The following is a 16,251-nucleotide window of genomic DNA, read 5'->3' as shown; positions in this document are numbered from 1 at the left end:
TTTTAAGAATCAGTATTACCTCGGAGAGACTAGCGTCTAACTGATACTTACAGCAAATTCTACCTAGAATGGCTGTCAGCAATTTATGGCAGGTCACTTTCTGATGATGTGACATTCAGTTGAGGTGAAGGAGTGTCACCTTTGGGAAAGGTAAAAAATCCATACTCATTACTGTTCATGTTAACACGTTAGCACATTTTTCCACAGTAATAGGACAGGGCGAGCGAAGATGTAATAACGTGACCTCCTGACCTCCACCAGCAGAGGTCCCTGGGTGCTGGGTACTAGAAGTATGCATGCGAGTCGGGTGAGGGTTACATAATTATCTTATAAAACATTTCTAACTAGTTTATATTGTGGGTTTAAGTCCCAAGAAACAAAATGTTTAAGATCAGCATACAGATACATTTGTGAGGGGCTCTTAATGTATTGAGGTTCTCGTAACAGGTCGTGATCTCCCTATCTCCCTATGAGCTAGGCCTACAGCACGCTTATGACTGCAAAGACTTTATTGAGATTTGCCTAACATACCTAACACAGTCAAGGTGCAAAAAAACATTGTGTCACTTATTGTGACACTAAAGTTAATTAAATCCCCAAAATTGACTGGACCCCTAATGAAGGCAAGACCTCTCTTCCCAAAACAAAGGGCCATTGTATGTCCATTTGAAATTTTGGGACTTTTTTTATCGCAAGAGAGCACCAGATACTTTATTCCTAATACGTTATTCCAGATACTTTATTCCTCCATATAAAACACATCAGCAGTTAACTATATTGTGCAGTATGTGTGCCTGTGAGTTGTGCAGAGAAATTTGAAATATTGTTTTGGAAGGCTAGCCGAAGCCCCACAAAGAATATTCAGAATTTTGAGTAGCTGAGATTTGCCTGCAGGCTGATTCAGGTAAAGAAAACCTGGTGTTTTGTATTTCCATATTGTTTGGTATGTGACATTATAGGAATAGCTGTCTCTTTTTATAGGATGATACCTCAATGATCGGATGTTAACCTGTTCGAGTGCCGTTGTTAGCTATTGGATTATAACTGAAAAACCCAATAAAATAATTTACCCAAATTACAAATGAATTGGGGACCAAATGCCCATTTCTCAAATGATTACAGAACTAGCTCTGAATTTTATTGGGATGTCGACTAAATGTCGTCCACTGAAAACTGAATTGCAAAAATGTAGCCCAAATCAGCCATGTTGGTAAAATAGTTAACATATTATGGGCTTTTAAAAAAATATAAAACATTTTCCTCTCTAGTTCAAAAAGCCCTAAAGCCCTGGGGTGATGCATCGTATGACTGGGCAGAGTTTCTCGAACTTGTTTTGTTAACCTTTGTATAATCTAAATGAAACTGTTTGTCTATGAAGCATTATTCAATTCATGGCTCATTGCGTTATCATTATTAGAAAAGTAGGTCAGACAAGCTCAGCTCGCAGCCAGTCATGGCAATCTAGCAAGATATCCAATACATGACTTCCAATTCGGATATCGGAGTAATTCCATGTGACGTTACCCCATCACAGTGATAACTATCGAGAACCCGGCATTAAAACAAGTCAAACCACAACTTTTCAAGAAAATGCTATAGAAATAAAAAAAGAATTTAAGAGAAAAGCAAATTAAATCACGTTTGGTTATCTTTTAATTATTGTATAAAGCAGTGGTTCCAAAACCTTTTAGGTTCAAGGCGCCCTTAATATTTCAATATTTTTCCTAGGTGCCCCAAGTAAAAATATTTCTAGGTTGTATATATGTACAGCGCTGCAGCATATACTGGGCCCCTAATCTTGGGAGTGGCACTGGTAGATTATTTAAATAACCACTACATTATGTTGTAGTGGCTATGGTGCCAGTAGTGCCGTAGTGCCCCCCCCAGGGTAAGTAGTCAAACTGTTTAAGAACAGTTTGACAACTTACCTGGGGCCTGTCAGGATATGAGTTGCACTGGTGTGACACTGTGCCCTGGCAGGCCCTGAAACGCACACGTGTGAAGGAAACTGACTGCTATTATTTCGCAGTCAAAAAAGTGTTGTTTTTTTTAAATGTACACTACTGTTACACAAGATATGAGTTGCACTGGTGTGACACTGTGCCCTGGCAGGCCCTGAAACGCACACGTGTGAAGTTAACTGACTGCTATTATTTCACAGTCAAATTTCTAGTTTTTTTTTAATGTACACTACTGTTACACCAGATATGAGTTGCACTGGTGTGACACTGTGCCCTGGCAGGCCCTGAAATGCAGACGTGTGAAGGAAACTGACTGCTATTATTTCACAGTCAAATTTCTAGTTTTTTTTTTTTTTTTTTAATGTACACTACTGTTACACCAGATATGAGTTGCACTGGTGTGACACTGTGCCAAGGCAGGCCCTGAAACGCACACGTGTGAAGGAAACTGACTGCTATTATTTCACAGTCAAATTTCTAGGTTTTTTTTAATGTACACTACTGTTACACCAGATATGAGTTGCACTGTTGTGACACTGTGCCCTGGCAGGCCCTGAAACTCACACGTGTGAAGGAAACAGACTTCTATTATTTCACAGTCAAATGTCTAGTTTTTTTTTTTTTTTTAATGTACACTACTGTTACACCAGATATGAGTTGCACTGGTGTGACACTGTGCCCTGGCAGGCCCTGAAATGCACACGCATGAAGGAAACTGACTGCTATTATTTCACAGTCAAAAAAGTGTTTTTTTTTTTTAAATGTACACTACTGTTACACCAGATATGAGTTGCACTGGTGTGACACTGTGCCCTGGCAGGACCTGAAACGCACACGTGTGAAGGAAACTGACGGCTATTATTTCACAGTCAAAAAAGTGTTGTTTTGTTTAAATGTACACTACTGTTACACCAGATATGAGTTGCACTGGTGTGACACTGTGCCCTGGCAGGCCCTGAAACGCACACGTGTGAAGGAAACTGACTGCTATTATTTCACAGTCAAATTTCTAGTTTTTTTTTTAAATGTACACTACTGTTACGCCAGATATGAGTTGCACTGGTGTGACACTGTGCCCTGGCAGGCCCTGAAACGCACACGTGTGAAGGAAACTGACTGCTATTATTTCACAGTCAAATTTCTAGTTTTTTTTTTTAATGTACACTACTGTTACACCAGATATGAGTTGCACTGGTGTGACACTGTGCCCTGGCAGGCCCTGAAACGCACACGTGTGAAGTTAACTGACTGCTATTATTTCACAGTCAAATTTCTAGTTTTTTTTTAATGTACACTACTGTTACACCAGATATGAGTTGCACTGGTGTGACACTGTGCCCTGGCAGGCCCTGAAATGCAGACGTGTGAAGGAAACTGACTGCTATTATTTCACAGTCAAATTTCTAGTTTTTTTTTATTTTATTTTTTAATGTACACTACTGTTACACCAGATATGAGTTGCACTGGTGTGACACTGTGCCAAGGCAGGCCCTGAAACGCACACGTGTGAAGGAAACTGACTGCTATTATTTCACAGTCAAATTTCTATTTTTTTTTTAATGTACACTACTGTTACACCAGATATGAGTTGCACTGGTGTGACACTGTGCCCTGGCAGGCCCTGAAACGCACACGTGTGAAGGTAACTGACTGCTATTATTTCACAGTCAAATTTCTAGTTTTTTTTTAATGTACACTACTGTTACACCAGATATGAGTTGCACTGGTGTGACACTGTGCCCTGGCAGGCCCTGAAACGCACACGTGTGAAGGAAACTGACTGCTATTATTTCACAGTCAAATTTCTAGTTTTTTTTTTTTAATGTACACTACTGTTACACCAGATATGAGTTGCACTGGTGTGACACTGTGCCCTGGCAGGCCCTGAAACGCACACGTGTGAAGGTAACTGACTGCTATTAATTCACAGTCAAATTTCTAGTTATATTTTTAAATGTACACTACTGTTACACCAGATATGAGTTGCACTGGTGTGACACTGTGCCCTGGCAGGCCCTGAAACGCACACGCGTGAAGGAAACTGACTGCTATAATATTACAGTCAAAAAAGTTTTTTTTTTTTTTTAAATGCAAGCTATTGTGACACCAGATATGAGTGGTGGCACTGGGCAAGTGGGCACATTATACGCTTTGAGCCTGACACACACGCTGGCAGGCAGGCAAGTGCAATTAGATTACACAGGAAAAAAAAAAAAAGCAGACTGATGTTCTAGCCTTTTTGGGGTGCTGTCCTTACAGCAGAGATCAGATGAGTCCTTCAGGACTGTAGTGGACACTGAATACACTAGCCTAGCTATCGATTTCCCTATTAAATCAGCAGCAGCTACACTGTCCCTCCTCTCACTAAGAATGCAGTTTCCAAATTAATCTAAAATGGATGCTGTCCAGGAGGTGGGAGGGTCTGGGAGGGAGGGTCTGCTGCTGATTGGCTGGAATGTGTCTGCTGACTGTGAGGTACAGGGTCAAAGTTTACTCAATGATGAGGAATAGGGGGCGGACTGAACATCGCATATGTTCGCCCACCGTGGCGAACGCGAACAAGCTATGTTTGCCGGGAACTATTCGCCAGCGAACTATTCGGGACATCTCTACATGTGATATAACATGTGAATAGTGTGCTGTCCCTCACAATTCTCCCTTAGAGGCCGAGTTGCCTCACTCACAAACTGTACATTACCATAATGAGGTATACATTGAGAGCTGCGGGTTAATGCCAGACATCAACATCTCCCTAATGACTGTAGTCACAATCTAATCAGCTCACTCAATTAGCCCTGGGTAATTAGTCATGCCCTTATGGAGACTTTTTATATGTTTTTAGGAAACGTGAACACGATGCCCTTTATAACGTCTCTAATTGAAGGTCTGTGACTGGAACGTGAAGACTCAAATGCTAAACAAAAGAAAATGGCCTGGAATTAACATTGTTATGTTTATGTAAATTAGTTTAATTTGAATTCTATTAATATTCAGGACATTTAAAAAAACATTTAGTGTTGATGAGCATTTCTTCCACCAGATTTCTGTAGAATGATGGATTATAGATTCACAATCACAGTATCGTGTGTCGATAAAATTATTATTAAAGGATACGTTCAGACTCTACTTTATATATTAAGAAGCCCTGAAACACAAACACTGTATGGATATACCAGCCCAGAATGAAATGCCATTAAGGGCTATTTATTGTACAACTGTGGCACTCATAACATAATGGTTGGGTTGAACATCTTCTTTCTCTACCTTCTGTATACTCATTGCTGTACAGCATTAATGAAGAAACTTTAATAACTTTGTTACTGCTTGGGATGCTTTCCAAACACAGGCATGAACAGTGTAAAGCTCAATGGTTTAATTTATCATCTTTCAATCTGTATGAAAAGAACACTCCATCATCCAAAAAAAACCACAACACAATTTAGTAGACATACCCCTATTAAAACATGCCTGCATTTTATAATGATTTTTTTTTACATTGGTGGTATATGGAAAAAAATCTTGCAAAAGCTGCAGATCTCTTTACTGCAGCCTTTACAAGCCCTCCCTTTTTAACCCCACCCACACTTTCTGTGTCTGTCCAATCACAGACTTCCCACTGCAGCTCAATGAGAAGTCTTTGCAAGGCAGGTGCTCTGGGCAATTGCTGCCTCTTGAGTTTATCTCCCCTGAGCTAAACAAACCAGGAAGTAACATGACTGTTTGTCTGATAGACGGCCAGGGTGAGGTAACAAGGTTAATGTATAAAAGTGCCAATTTCTATTGAAACCTGTGCTTTTTTTGTAAAATGAAAAATACCCAGGACATACTCTTCACACACAAAGCACTTCAGCAAGCTAAACTGCTTCAGGTGTTTGGAGAGTTACTTTGATATTAATGAAACTTACAAAGCAAATTAAATATGTGAGATTCGGACTTTTCAGAAGTACATAAGCAATCAGACCAGTCGAATTTGGAACAAGTGATACAAGATATCAGTAAAAACCATGGTGGTAGGGCTACACACTGCTTGAATACAAAGCGTGGCTGGCCACATAGAGAAAAGAGGGTTTGCTCTCCCATAAGCTCAAGAAGACAAGATGAGCCAAATGTACATTGTGATCGTTGCTGCTAGATTTTGGAAATGAAACGTGTCATGATATTGTCCAATCATTGCTAACCTTGAACAACCGATGTTTGCAAACTACACTTCCCACGATGCTTAGCAAGTCTGCTAAAGTCTGTGTCCTCCACTACAGCGTTGGTCTTGTACCGTGTATGGAATATTTCAGAATATTAAATTCCTACAATAAACCAAGGACAGGAATGTCTTACTTGTCATTTTTGCGAATGTTATGACGGACCAGGTTTTCCCATTTCATGCTCCAATGAATGAAACACTACAAGTGGAGCGCCGTATTTTATGAGCAATTGATAAGGTGTTATGGCTTTTGAAACATTATAGATTAGTCATATTTCACACTGTGACACTGCTTCAGTGTTTGGTTAGCTGTGACCAGCCTAGAGTGAAATACGCTCCGTTGACAAAGAGGACACAGGTTCGATGAGAAAAAACATTTTCAAATGCACAATCAGGATCTCACAACTAAAGGACAATGACGAATAGTCTAATCGATAAGAACAAGGTGTAAAAATAAGGAAGATAAATTAATCACAACTATAAGTCACTTCCATAAATTATACGGAGAAGAGGTTTCAACAAGATGTGATTCCTTCTCACGTGTTGGAATGTTTTATTCTTATTATCTTGAGAAAAAAGAGAAATGTAACCACTTACAGGCCACACAAGGTGAGCGGAACGCGATGTGATGTCATCAAGAGATTTAGGGTAGAACATTTTAAACATTAATAAATGATAAATAAACATTTTACATTGATCAACTGACAAAGTTAAAAAACAAAACAAACAAACAATGTAAATGAAAATGAGTCTATTATCCCTATAGAAAGATATCGCGGAGGAAACAGATTCTTGGAATTTTAAGTAGAAAGTTCATGAGTTACTTTTAACCTGTGTCTGCCTGGTTCCTAGGTTGTCTGAAAATCTCAATTCACCAAAAAAGAATCGGTTTATTAAAATTGGCATTTTCTTTATTTGAAGGAAAAGTAAACTAATAGTGGTATTTCATTTGGAGATGGTCGATCTTACCTGTGAAATGGTGCTGTTTGGTGGAGACTCGGTTGACATTTTGCAGTGAGCAGCACAGACTGAGTAAGACTAACATAGTGACTATCATCAGGATACTCTGTAACAGAAGAGGGAACTCAAAGAACTTCCCAAACCTAGAGGAGAGAGAATGAGAACATTAATGAGCGCTGAGACCTGTCGATGTAAGCAGCCATGCCTATTCACTGTGAACTGATTGCGTGTGAGAGAGAGGGCCCCAGTGTGGTCTGATAGGGCTTTATAGTATATTATCCAACGCCAACATCTTCGCCCATATCGCTTCCGTGGAGTGAGTGCAGTGGTCTCCTTTGTTATGTTGCGATTTTGACACTTTTCTTATAGAAATATTTTCTATATAACTGATGTCGTGTATTATGCAAAGCGTGGATAGTGGCCAATGGGTCAGAAATTTCAAAAAATGTAAGCCCTAAGAATGGAAATCATTTTAAGGGCCGTGGATTTATATGCATTAAAATGATGGTACAGATATATCCTATTGTGTAATACAGGGGTGTCCAAAAGGTAGATCCCCAGATGTTGCAGAACTACAACTCCCATGATGCTTTGTGTGCATTTAGAATGGGTTTAGAATGACAAAGCATCATGGGAGCTGTAGTTTTAAAACATCTGGGGATCTACCTTTTGGGCACCCCAAATGTAATCAACAATTTAAAAGATGGTCAGTGTAACACTGTAGATTGCAATGCAGTCAATCACATGTAGGAATATTTATACACTCGCCTGGCTAAATTAGGCTTCTCGGAGATGTAAGAGGTATTATAAACTTGAAAAAAATACAGTTAATTATCTGCGAACTGCCATCATGCAATTATTTTTTTTCCTGCATTCTTTTTCTTTGATTTATTTTATTTCTTAAAACTCCACCCTTTTATTATCCCACATTCCATTTTAAAAAGTAATCCGTTTTGTTTCACAACGTTCTCCCTGGCCTCTCCCTAATGGGGGCCTCCATTCAGATATATAATGGATGGCATTTTGTTTTCTTCCTTATTTTGTTTATTTTATTTAAATAGAATTGGTCGTCTGTGGTTTTCGGAAATGCAATCCCGACACCCAAAGGGCCGCTGACACTCGGCATAATTTCCAATAAAAAAATGTTTGGAAAGTAATTCATGTAATTAAAAGATTAAAATGAGGAACACAGTATATTTACTGAAACTTTACAAACAAAAACTTTCATTTATGAATGTTATTTATTTTTTATTTAAAAACAAAGCTTTTAAAACAAGCAGATTTCTTTGTGCAAATGATCAATTATCAATCAATTAAAGGAACACTGTAGTCAGGAATCACGATAGGCTGCAGTGCCTCTGCCCTCCTAACATACAGTGTTTGAGAAACATCAATGTTTACTTTGCACGGTTAACGCCTCCTCTAGTGATGGTGAGTATAACAGCCGCTAGAGGTGCTTCCACAGCAGTGACGGAGTATAAAACTCGGTCACGTGACCTAGAGAAAGCTCTGTAGAAAAGCACTGACTCAATGCTTTCCTGTTCAGAATTTTTAATGAATTTTTAATGAGTGCGAGGCACTAGTTGTTATGGTGTGAGGATGTCCCAAGCACCGTCTTAACTTCAGGGGTTAAACCATTAATGAACAGTTTAACCCCTAAAGTCTTCAATTTGGGCCCATCAGCTCTGCTTCCTCACTTCATTTCAGTCCTAATCACGAATGGGGCCCCGCTTGTAGTTTGAGACCGTCCACTGACACATTCAATCTCTCAGTTGCTCCCCATTAACAAAATAGAGTGAAAAACATACGTTCCTTTGTTTAATCTGTTCTGTGAATGGGGAGCTACTGATAGGCTGAGTGTGTAAGGTGATGCCTATCAATGGTGCCCGGTGCGAAGTTTTCAACCAACTGATGTGTTTCATTTGACCACATTGTGCAAAGAATTAACCATTTAAGAAGGTTCTAACGTCTTACAAGTTTTAATGGTAATGAGTTGAAAATATGCCTGAAACTTTGCAAACCAAGATTTTCACGAATTGAAAAATGACATTTTCTTCTTCAAAACCTCAACTTTTTTTCTACGTTTTTACTATGACCTTGTGGAACTACAAATTTGTTCCACTGGGAAAAATTATTACAAAGTCATGAAACGTGGCTTTATCCATTCTTTAACATTTTAACAGCCAAGAGCTACAATGTCACCTCAAGCCTTATTACTGGCACAGAGATCATAAGCCACTCGTTAATCTGACTCTTATTAATTCTAAATACATTTTGTGGCCTGAAATAATTTAGGAAAATATGCAGAAAGCTCAAAGAAACATGACAATTCTAAGAATTGGATCTAATTAAGGCCCTGGGAGACAACAAGACTTGTTTTAACCTAAACCTTAAAAAAAGTTGAACGGACATGTCATCAGGTTTAATAATTACAATGTAAATTCAGAGTAGTAACAAGATATAAACCACCGGATAGGGTAAATCAACTTTCTAATTAGCATGGTGACAGTATCTTACCTTGGCTGAAAGTCATTCTGTTCGAATTACGATGCTGCATTGTCAAACAACATTCTAATTTTCAGGATGTTGCAGTATTGTTGTACCAGACTAATGACTATAAATTATCAGGTCTAAAAGAAAAGTTACAATGTACCGCTGCAGACTTTTACTAATTAGAATTGGAAAGTGCTGCTAAACAGACATTAAAATTAACACCGACAATTTGACAATAACATAAATCCAAAACCTATTATTATCTTAAAAATGTATCTTGAGAATGGTGATATTTTGACATTCCTGTGTGGGACACTGATCCCAGTTTTTAACAATTTACTTACAGACCATAAACGAACACAATCGTCCTACTCATTCAGCAGTCGGTTACCCTTAGAGATTGGTTACCTGATCTCTTGGAGACCCACGCACACTAAGGAGGCCTATTCAGCAAGGCCCGGTAAGGTATGTATAATTAATATTACACTGTAGATTAGGGACAAAGGGTAGTCTTCAGCATCGGGACTTAGAACATTTAGGGAACAGGTTAAGATTTGGGCTTTAAGGTTATAGACTGAAATTTAAGTTGGATATTGGTTATAATTAGGATGAGAATAACATTTAAGGTTAGGGCTAGTGTTACATTTGTCCTTAGGATTAGAATAAGATAACTGTGCCTTGTGTAGTTACGTTTGCATTATTATTCATTAACCTGGCCTGTACTTGGCTCTCTTCTTCTCAATTCTCCATCTCAAGCAACTGTTACAGAGGTAGAAGAAATGATAAAAAGACGATAAATATAAAAAAATTTGACAAAGTGGCTGCTTCCAAAGTTTTGCGTTTTGGAGAGTGGTTGACCCAGTCTAACCCATGAATATTATAAAATAGTCGGTTTAAAGAAAAGTTGATAACACTTGGGCAATGCGTGGACAAAAGGTAGATCATCGAGCTACACAGAGCTGGTGGAGCAACGTTCCAGATATTTTGCAATAGTCTCAAACTTACCAAAAAAATATCCTGAGAATGTTAGCAACCAGCAATACCAGGCACACTAAAGTAGAGAATCCATCGGGATTTGAAGTCCTCTTAATTTCTTGATACTGTGGAATGTACGGCAAGACACCTCCAAACACTATGAAGAAGGACGATGCCAAAGACAATAATGGCCAGCTGTCTTCACTGTCATCAACAGGTAGGTCCATGTTCAAAGAACTTTGAATTGTCTGTATTTTCCTGGAAATAAACATACGTTGTTTAAACACCTGACTTTTTCACAATTGCACATTATTCTTTACAGTTATTATTTATAAATGCATAGTAGCATCAAATAGTCTTTCCACTGGGTGGCGCTGTTTTCTACTGCCTCCTATGGAACTAATTTGATGTACTGACATTAACTACAATGCTTCAAAAAAACCTATGAAATGGATAATTAATTTTAGATTAAATGGGGCAATTAAGGACAAACATATGTACATCTTACAATAATCACATAATTATTTTCTGTATAGATTGTTGTTCAGCAATATCTAGAATAAATAATTATGTACATTTTCTGAATTTTACTGTCTCATTTATTTGTTCATTTTTCCAGCTATATTTCGGGTGAGTGTTTGCTTATCAGAATTTGTAAGGAGTCTACTGGCACTTTAGGGATTAGTGATGTCCCGAACGGTTCGCTGGCGAATAGTTCCTGGCGAACATAGTTTGTTCGCGTTCGCCTCAGACGGCGAACATATGCGATGTTCGGTCCGCCCCCTATTCGTCATCATTGAGTAAACTTTGACCCTGTACCTCACAGTCAGCAGACACATTCCAGCCAATCAGCAGCAGACACTCCCTCCCAGACCTTCCCACCTCCTAGACAGCATACAATTTAGATTAATTCTGAAGCTGCATTCTTTTTTTTTCTTTTTTTTTTTATTATTATTTTTTTACATTTTTTTTGCGTTTGTGTTTATTATACATTATCCTCCATAGCCAGTAACCTGTGTTTATTATACATTACCCCCCCCCCCCATAGCCAGTAACCTGTGTTTATTATACATTATCCCCCATAGCCAGTAACCTGTGTTTATTATACATTATCCCCCCATAGCCAGTAACCTGTGTTTATTATACATTATCCTCCCCATAGCCAGTAACCTGTGTTTATTATACATTATCCTCCCATAGCCAGTAACCTGTGTTTATTATACATTATCCTCCCATAGCCAGTAACCTGTGTTTATTATACATTATCCCCCCATAGCCAGTAACCTGTGCTTATTATACATTATCTCCCCCATAACCAGTAACCTGTGTTTATTATACATTATCCCCCCACAACCAGTAACCTGTGTTTATTATACATTATCCCCCATAGCCAGTAACCTGTGTTTATTATACATTATCCCCCCATAGCCAGTAACCTGTGTTTATTATACATTATCCTCCCCATAGCCAGTAACCTGTGTTTATTATACATTATCCTCCCATAGCCAGTAACCTGTGTTTATTATACATTATCCCCCCATAGCCAGTAACCTGTGCTTATTATACATTATCTCCCCCATAGCCAGTAACCTGTGTTTATTATACATTATCCCCCCACAACCAGTAACCTGTGTTTATTATACATTATCCCCCCACAATCAGTAACCTGTGTTTATTATACATTATCCCCCCATAGCCAGTAACCTGTGTTTATTATACATTATCCCCCCCATAGCCAGTAACCTGTGTTTATTATACATGATCCTCCCATAGCCAGTAACCTGTGTTTATTATACATTATCCCTCCCATAGCCAGTAACCTGTGTTTATTATACATTATCCTCCCATAGCCAGTAACCTGTGTTTATTATACATTACCCCCCCCCATAGCCAGTAACCTGTGTTTATTATACATTATCCCCCATAGTCATTTATCGTTGGACCTAGGCAGCATGATGTCTTAGGCCGGCCCAGAGAGTGAGTGAGTGAATAATATAATATATATGTTCAGAAACATATTAGTAATATATGTAAATCGGGTTCATGCAAAGAGGGTGGAAAGGTATTAAAGAAAAACACACTTATTGCATCAAATTTACAAAGCCAAACTTTTAAAAGCTTTCCTCATTTCTTTCTCGGGATGAGGAATATAACGGTTGTAGACTGATGATTGCCATCTGCCCAATCTTTTAATAATATGCACTGGAGTGTCAGTGTTGAAGGAGACCGAAGCTGCCCCTATTCTAAATGAAAGACCCGAGACATGGATACAACCCAATCTTAGGAGTAGTGTTCTGATGTAGAAGATGAATTTAGCCGTAGTCAGAGGGATTCAGTGAGAGTAGTGGTGAAATGTGTGTGGCATGACTGAGTGTGGGTAAGTAAGAGTCAAGTATTTTAACTGGGCACTAGTTCTAGGTGGGATAAAGTGGTATAGCGGATGGATGAGTAGTTTGGTTCGTTTTAGAGGTTTGTAGAGAAAGTATATAGTGATCATGATTTTTAGCGATATCCAATATTTTTAAGGTGGTCTCAAACAAATATAAAATGCTATATAAAATTTGTGGGAATATCGAAAAGTCGTGTACAGTAAATCAGAGAGGGCTCAGAATATCGAACCATCGATCGGTAACCTGGATGAAGTAGGGGGTCTATCTGTTTTATTAAATATGCGGTAATATGCTTTTAATGGGATAGGACGTTAGGAAAGGTGTGTGTGATTGGGATAAGTGGTTGTGGCTGTATTTACCTTATCCTGGGACCGACCTGGCTCCTAAGCTTGAGCTGCGAGTGGCTGGATCACTCCTGCCTCCACACGAGCCGCATGCGGCTTGATCTCCTCTTCTGACTTAGCCACGTGCACTGACCGCAGTGATCGGTCACGTGGCCCGCCTGGTACTAGGAGCACGGCTTGAGTCATGAGCTCGCTCTTAAACTGGCAGTGGGAGCCGAAATTTGATTCAGGCTCCCATTGGCCCACGTCATTACAGCACCCCCACACACGAACGTTTTGGCGGCGTAGGCATGACGTGGGCCAATCACTGGTGTAACAGTAGTGTACATTAAAAAAAAAAAACTAGAAATTTGACTGTGAAATAATAGCAGTCAGTTTCCTTCACACGTGTGCGTTTCAGGGCCTGCCAGGGCACAGTGTCACACCAGTGCAACTCATATCTGGTGTAACAGTAGTGTACATTTAAAAAGAAAATACAGGGGGCTTGTTGTCACCTTTCGGGGACCCTTGGTGTTGTACATGGCTGGGTGGAGGAAGAGACCTTCAATGACATCAGTGAGGACAAGGAACGGGACATGGCTAGCTTGGCATCCAACCTTGTGCAAATGGGGAGTTTGTGGTTGTGCAAATGGACTGTTTGCGGTTGTTTGCGGTGCGTTAAACGGGGAGTTTGGTCTGTCACTGTGAAGCGGGCGTAACCCTTACACTACCTGATCGATACAACATCATACCTGATGTTTTAAAGCAGGTTATTCCAAACAATTTAGGAATGTTAGGTGATTTATGCCCTTTATGGATTAAAACCAGACTCTGCATCAACTATGTAATTTTCCATGGGAGTTTTGCCATGGATTCCCCCTCCGGCATGCCACAGTCCAGGTGTTAGTCCCCTTGAAACAATATTTCCATCACTATTGTGGCCAGAAAGAGTCCCTGTGGGTTTTAAAATTTGCCTGCCTGTTGAAGTCTATGGCGGTTCGCCCGGTTCGCCCGTTCGCGAACATTTGCGGAAGTTCGCGTTCGCTGTTCGCGAAAGGAAAATTTTATGTTCGCGACATCACTATTAGGGATACTACAATGCCAGTAGATTGCAACCAATATTTCACATGAAGTAAAGTCAAGTTACTTGACAGGTAGCTACATGTACTTCTAAGGGCAATGCAGACTACTTCAACATTTAAGTCCTAATTGAGCAAGCCTCCATTAAAATGTAGATAGGATTTAAATTCTATCTGTGTGAGGCAGAGGAGCGACCAGAGCTCCTGCTGAGAGTTTTATTGGTTTCAGAGCCAGGCGAGGACCTTTACTGGAGTGGAAGTGTGGTTTGTTGTAATACATGTTACATAGTTACATAGCTGAAAAGAGACATGCGTACATTATGCCTTTCTACATGTAATATTGCAGTGCGATGCTATGAAACACAGACCCAACTACAGGTACTCTTCACTTACCGATCGGGTTCAGTTCCTACGACCCGGTCGTAGAACGAATTGGTCGGTAAGTGAGGAGTTAAGGGATTCCCTACTCTGGTGCGCAAGAGAAGGGAATCCCTCTAATATATGTTCGGGCAAATTTCCCCAAACATAGATTAGAGTGATTCCCTGCTCTGGTGCGCATGTCTGTGTTCAGGGACATTTCCCTGAACATAGACGAACGCACAAAAGCATAGATTAGAGTGATTCCTGCTCTGTTGCATACGTCTATGTTCGGAGAAATGTCCCCAAACATAGATGAACGCAGCAGATCAGGGAATCCCTCTAATTCCCACGATTGCTCGCACTTACCACCCTGTGAGAGAGCTAGTTGTAAGTGCGAGCCGTCGTAACACAGGTAGGTTGCAAAACGAGGACCACCTGTATGCATATTTGTGGTTTTAGAAAATTACTGCAATCATTTCCATAGACCGTGTGGGATATGGTACATAAAATGTATTCTAAAGATTACGCATCAAAAACAATGTAAACCGTTACATTAAAAACAAGTAAACTACCTGTAATGTTGTTCCCTACAGATGCACTGGTAGTTAGTCTGCTTGCAGCTAGATAAGGCATTGTCATTTCTACAAACTGCTGTAGTTATTATAAGCCACACTCAGAGCTAAGGGTGCAGGGTACGCTCTGTATCATCAACTTTGCAATTAGGGTATTTAGAGTGACCTTTTACTATGCCCTGAAAATGCCCTCTGTGGAGGTCCTGTCCTTAATTTGTTAGTTCAATGTTTGTTGATTGATGTAATTGATATTTCTATGTTCCGTAAATAATAACTTTTTAGAATGTAACAAAAAAAACAAAAACGTAAATATAAGGTTCTTCTGAATTTCCCCAAAGAAGAAATCATAAAGTGACGATCCATTCTATAAAGCCTTTTATTAATCAAATTTGGACATGCACCTTAAATACCAGTCTCACCCACAACACATTAACGGGTTCATAGCAGTAAAAAGAAATATATGGAGTTCTCTGCCCAGATAGATTACGTTATCAAATCCAACTGTTGTCTAGTACAACAAAATTATTTTATAGGATTTTCCAGGTTATTTCTGGCTAAAATAGTTAGTATGTTGATTTAAGTAATAATCTGATGTGAAGTCAAACTATCAGGGTTTATACTATAGTGAGAATTCAAAGTGAATCTGTGTGAATTTCAAGTTTAAGGCAGGGAATCGAACTAAAAACATCAAAACATGATTTAGAGATTTTTTTCGGATTGGTCATTTTCACTTTAAATTTGGGATTTTGACCCTGTGTCTAACATAACAGTAAAGTTGTCACATTAGATTTCACAGCGCATCTATCCTACGGAATACTTTATGACTTTCCCACCACTCTCTGAAGTCCGGCGTGTGCTGATTGAAGGCCAGTGCCGTTTTAAATAGCACAAATGTCACATTTACCTACGCTAGTCATAAACCATTTTCATGCATTTAAAG

General features: G+C 39.3%; 1 protein-coding gene across 1 annotated transcript in view; it reads right to left on the bottom strand.

Moving 5' to 3' along the window:
- Positions 1-16,251, bottom strand: part of LOC134579337 (solute carrier family 66 member 2-like) — an 83,727-nt gene that overhangs the window by 42,137 nt on the left and 25,339 nt on the right. The window contains exons 2-3 of the mRNA XM_063438600.1: positions 10,618-10,845; positions 7,129-7,262 (exon numbers count right to left, since the gene is read on the bottom strand). Coding sequence (XP_063294670.1) covers positions 7,129-7,262; positions 10,618-10,814 — 331 coding nt within the window. The 5' untranslated portion in view covers positions 10,815-10,845. The remainder of the gene's footprint in view (positions 1-7,128; positions 7,263-10,617; positions 10,846-16,251) is intronic.

Source organism: Pelobates fuscus, chromosome 12 (genome assembly GCF_036172605.1).
Source record: "Pelobates fuscus isolate aPelFus1 chromosome 12, aPelFus1.pri, whole genome shotgun sequence".
Taxonomy (NCBI): domain Eukaryota; kingdom Metazoa; phylum Chordata; class Amphibia; order Anura; family Pelobatidae; genus Pelobates; species Pelobates fuscus.
This window is presented reverse-complemented; position numbering and strand designations above follow the sequence as displayed.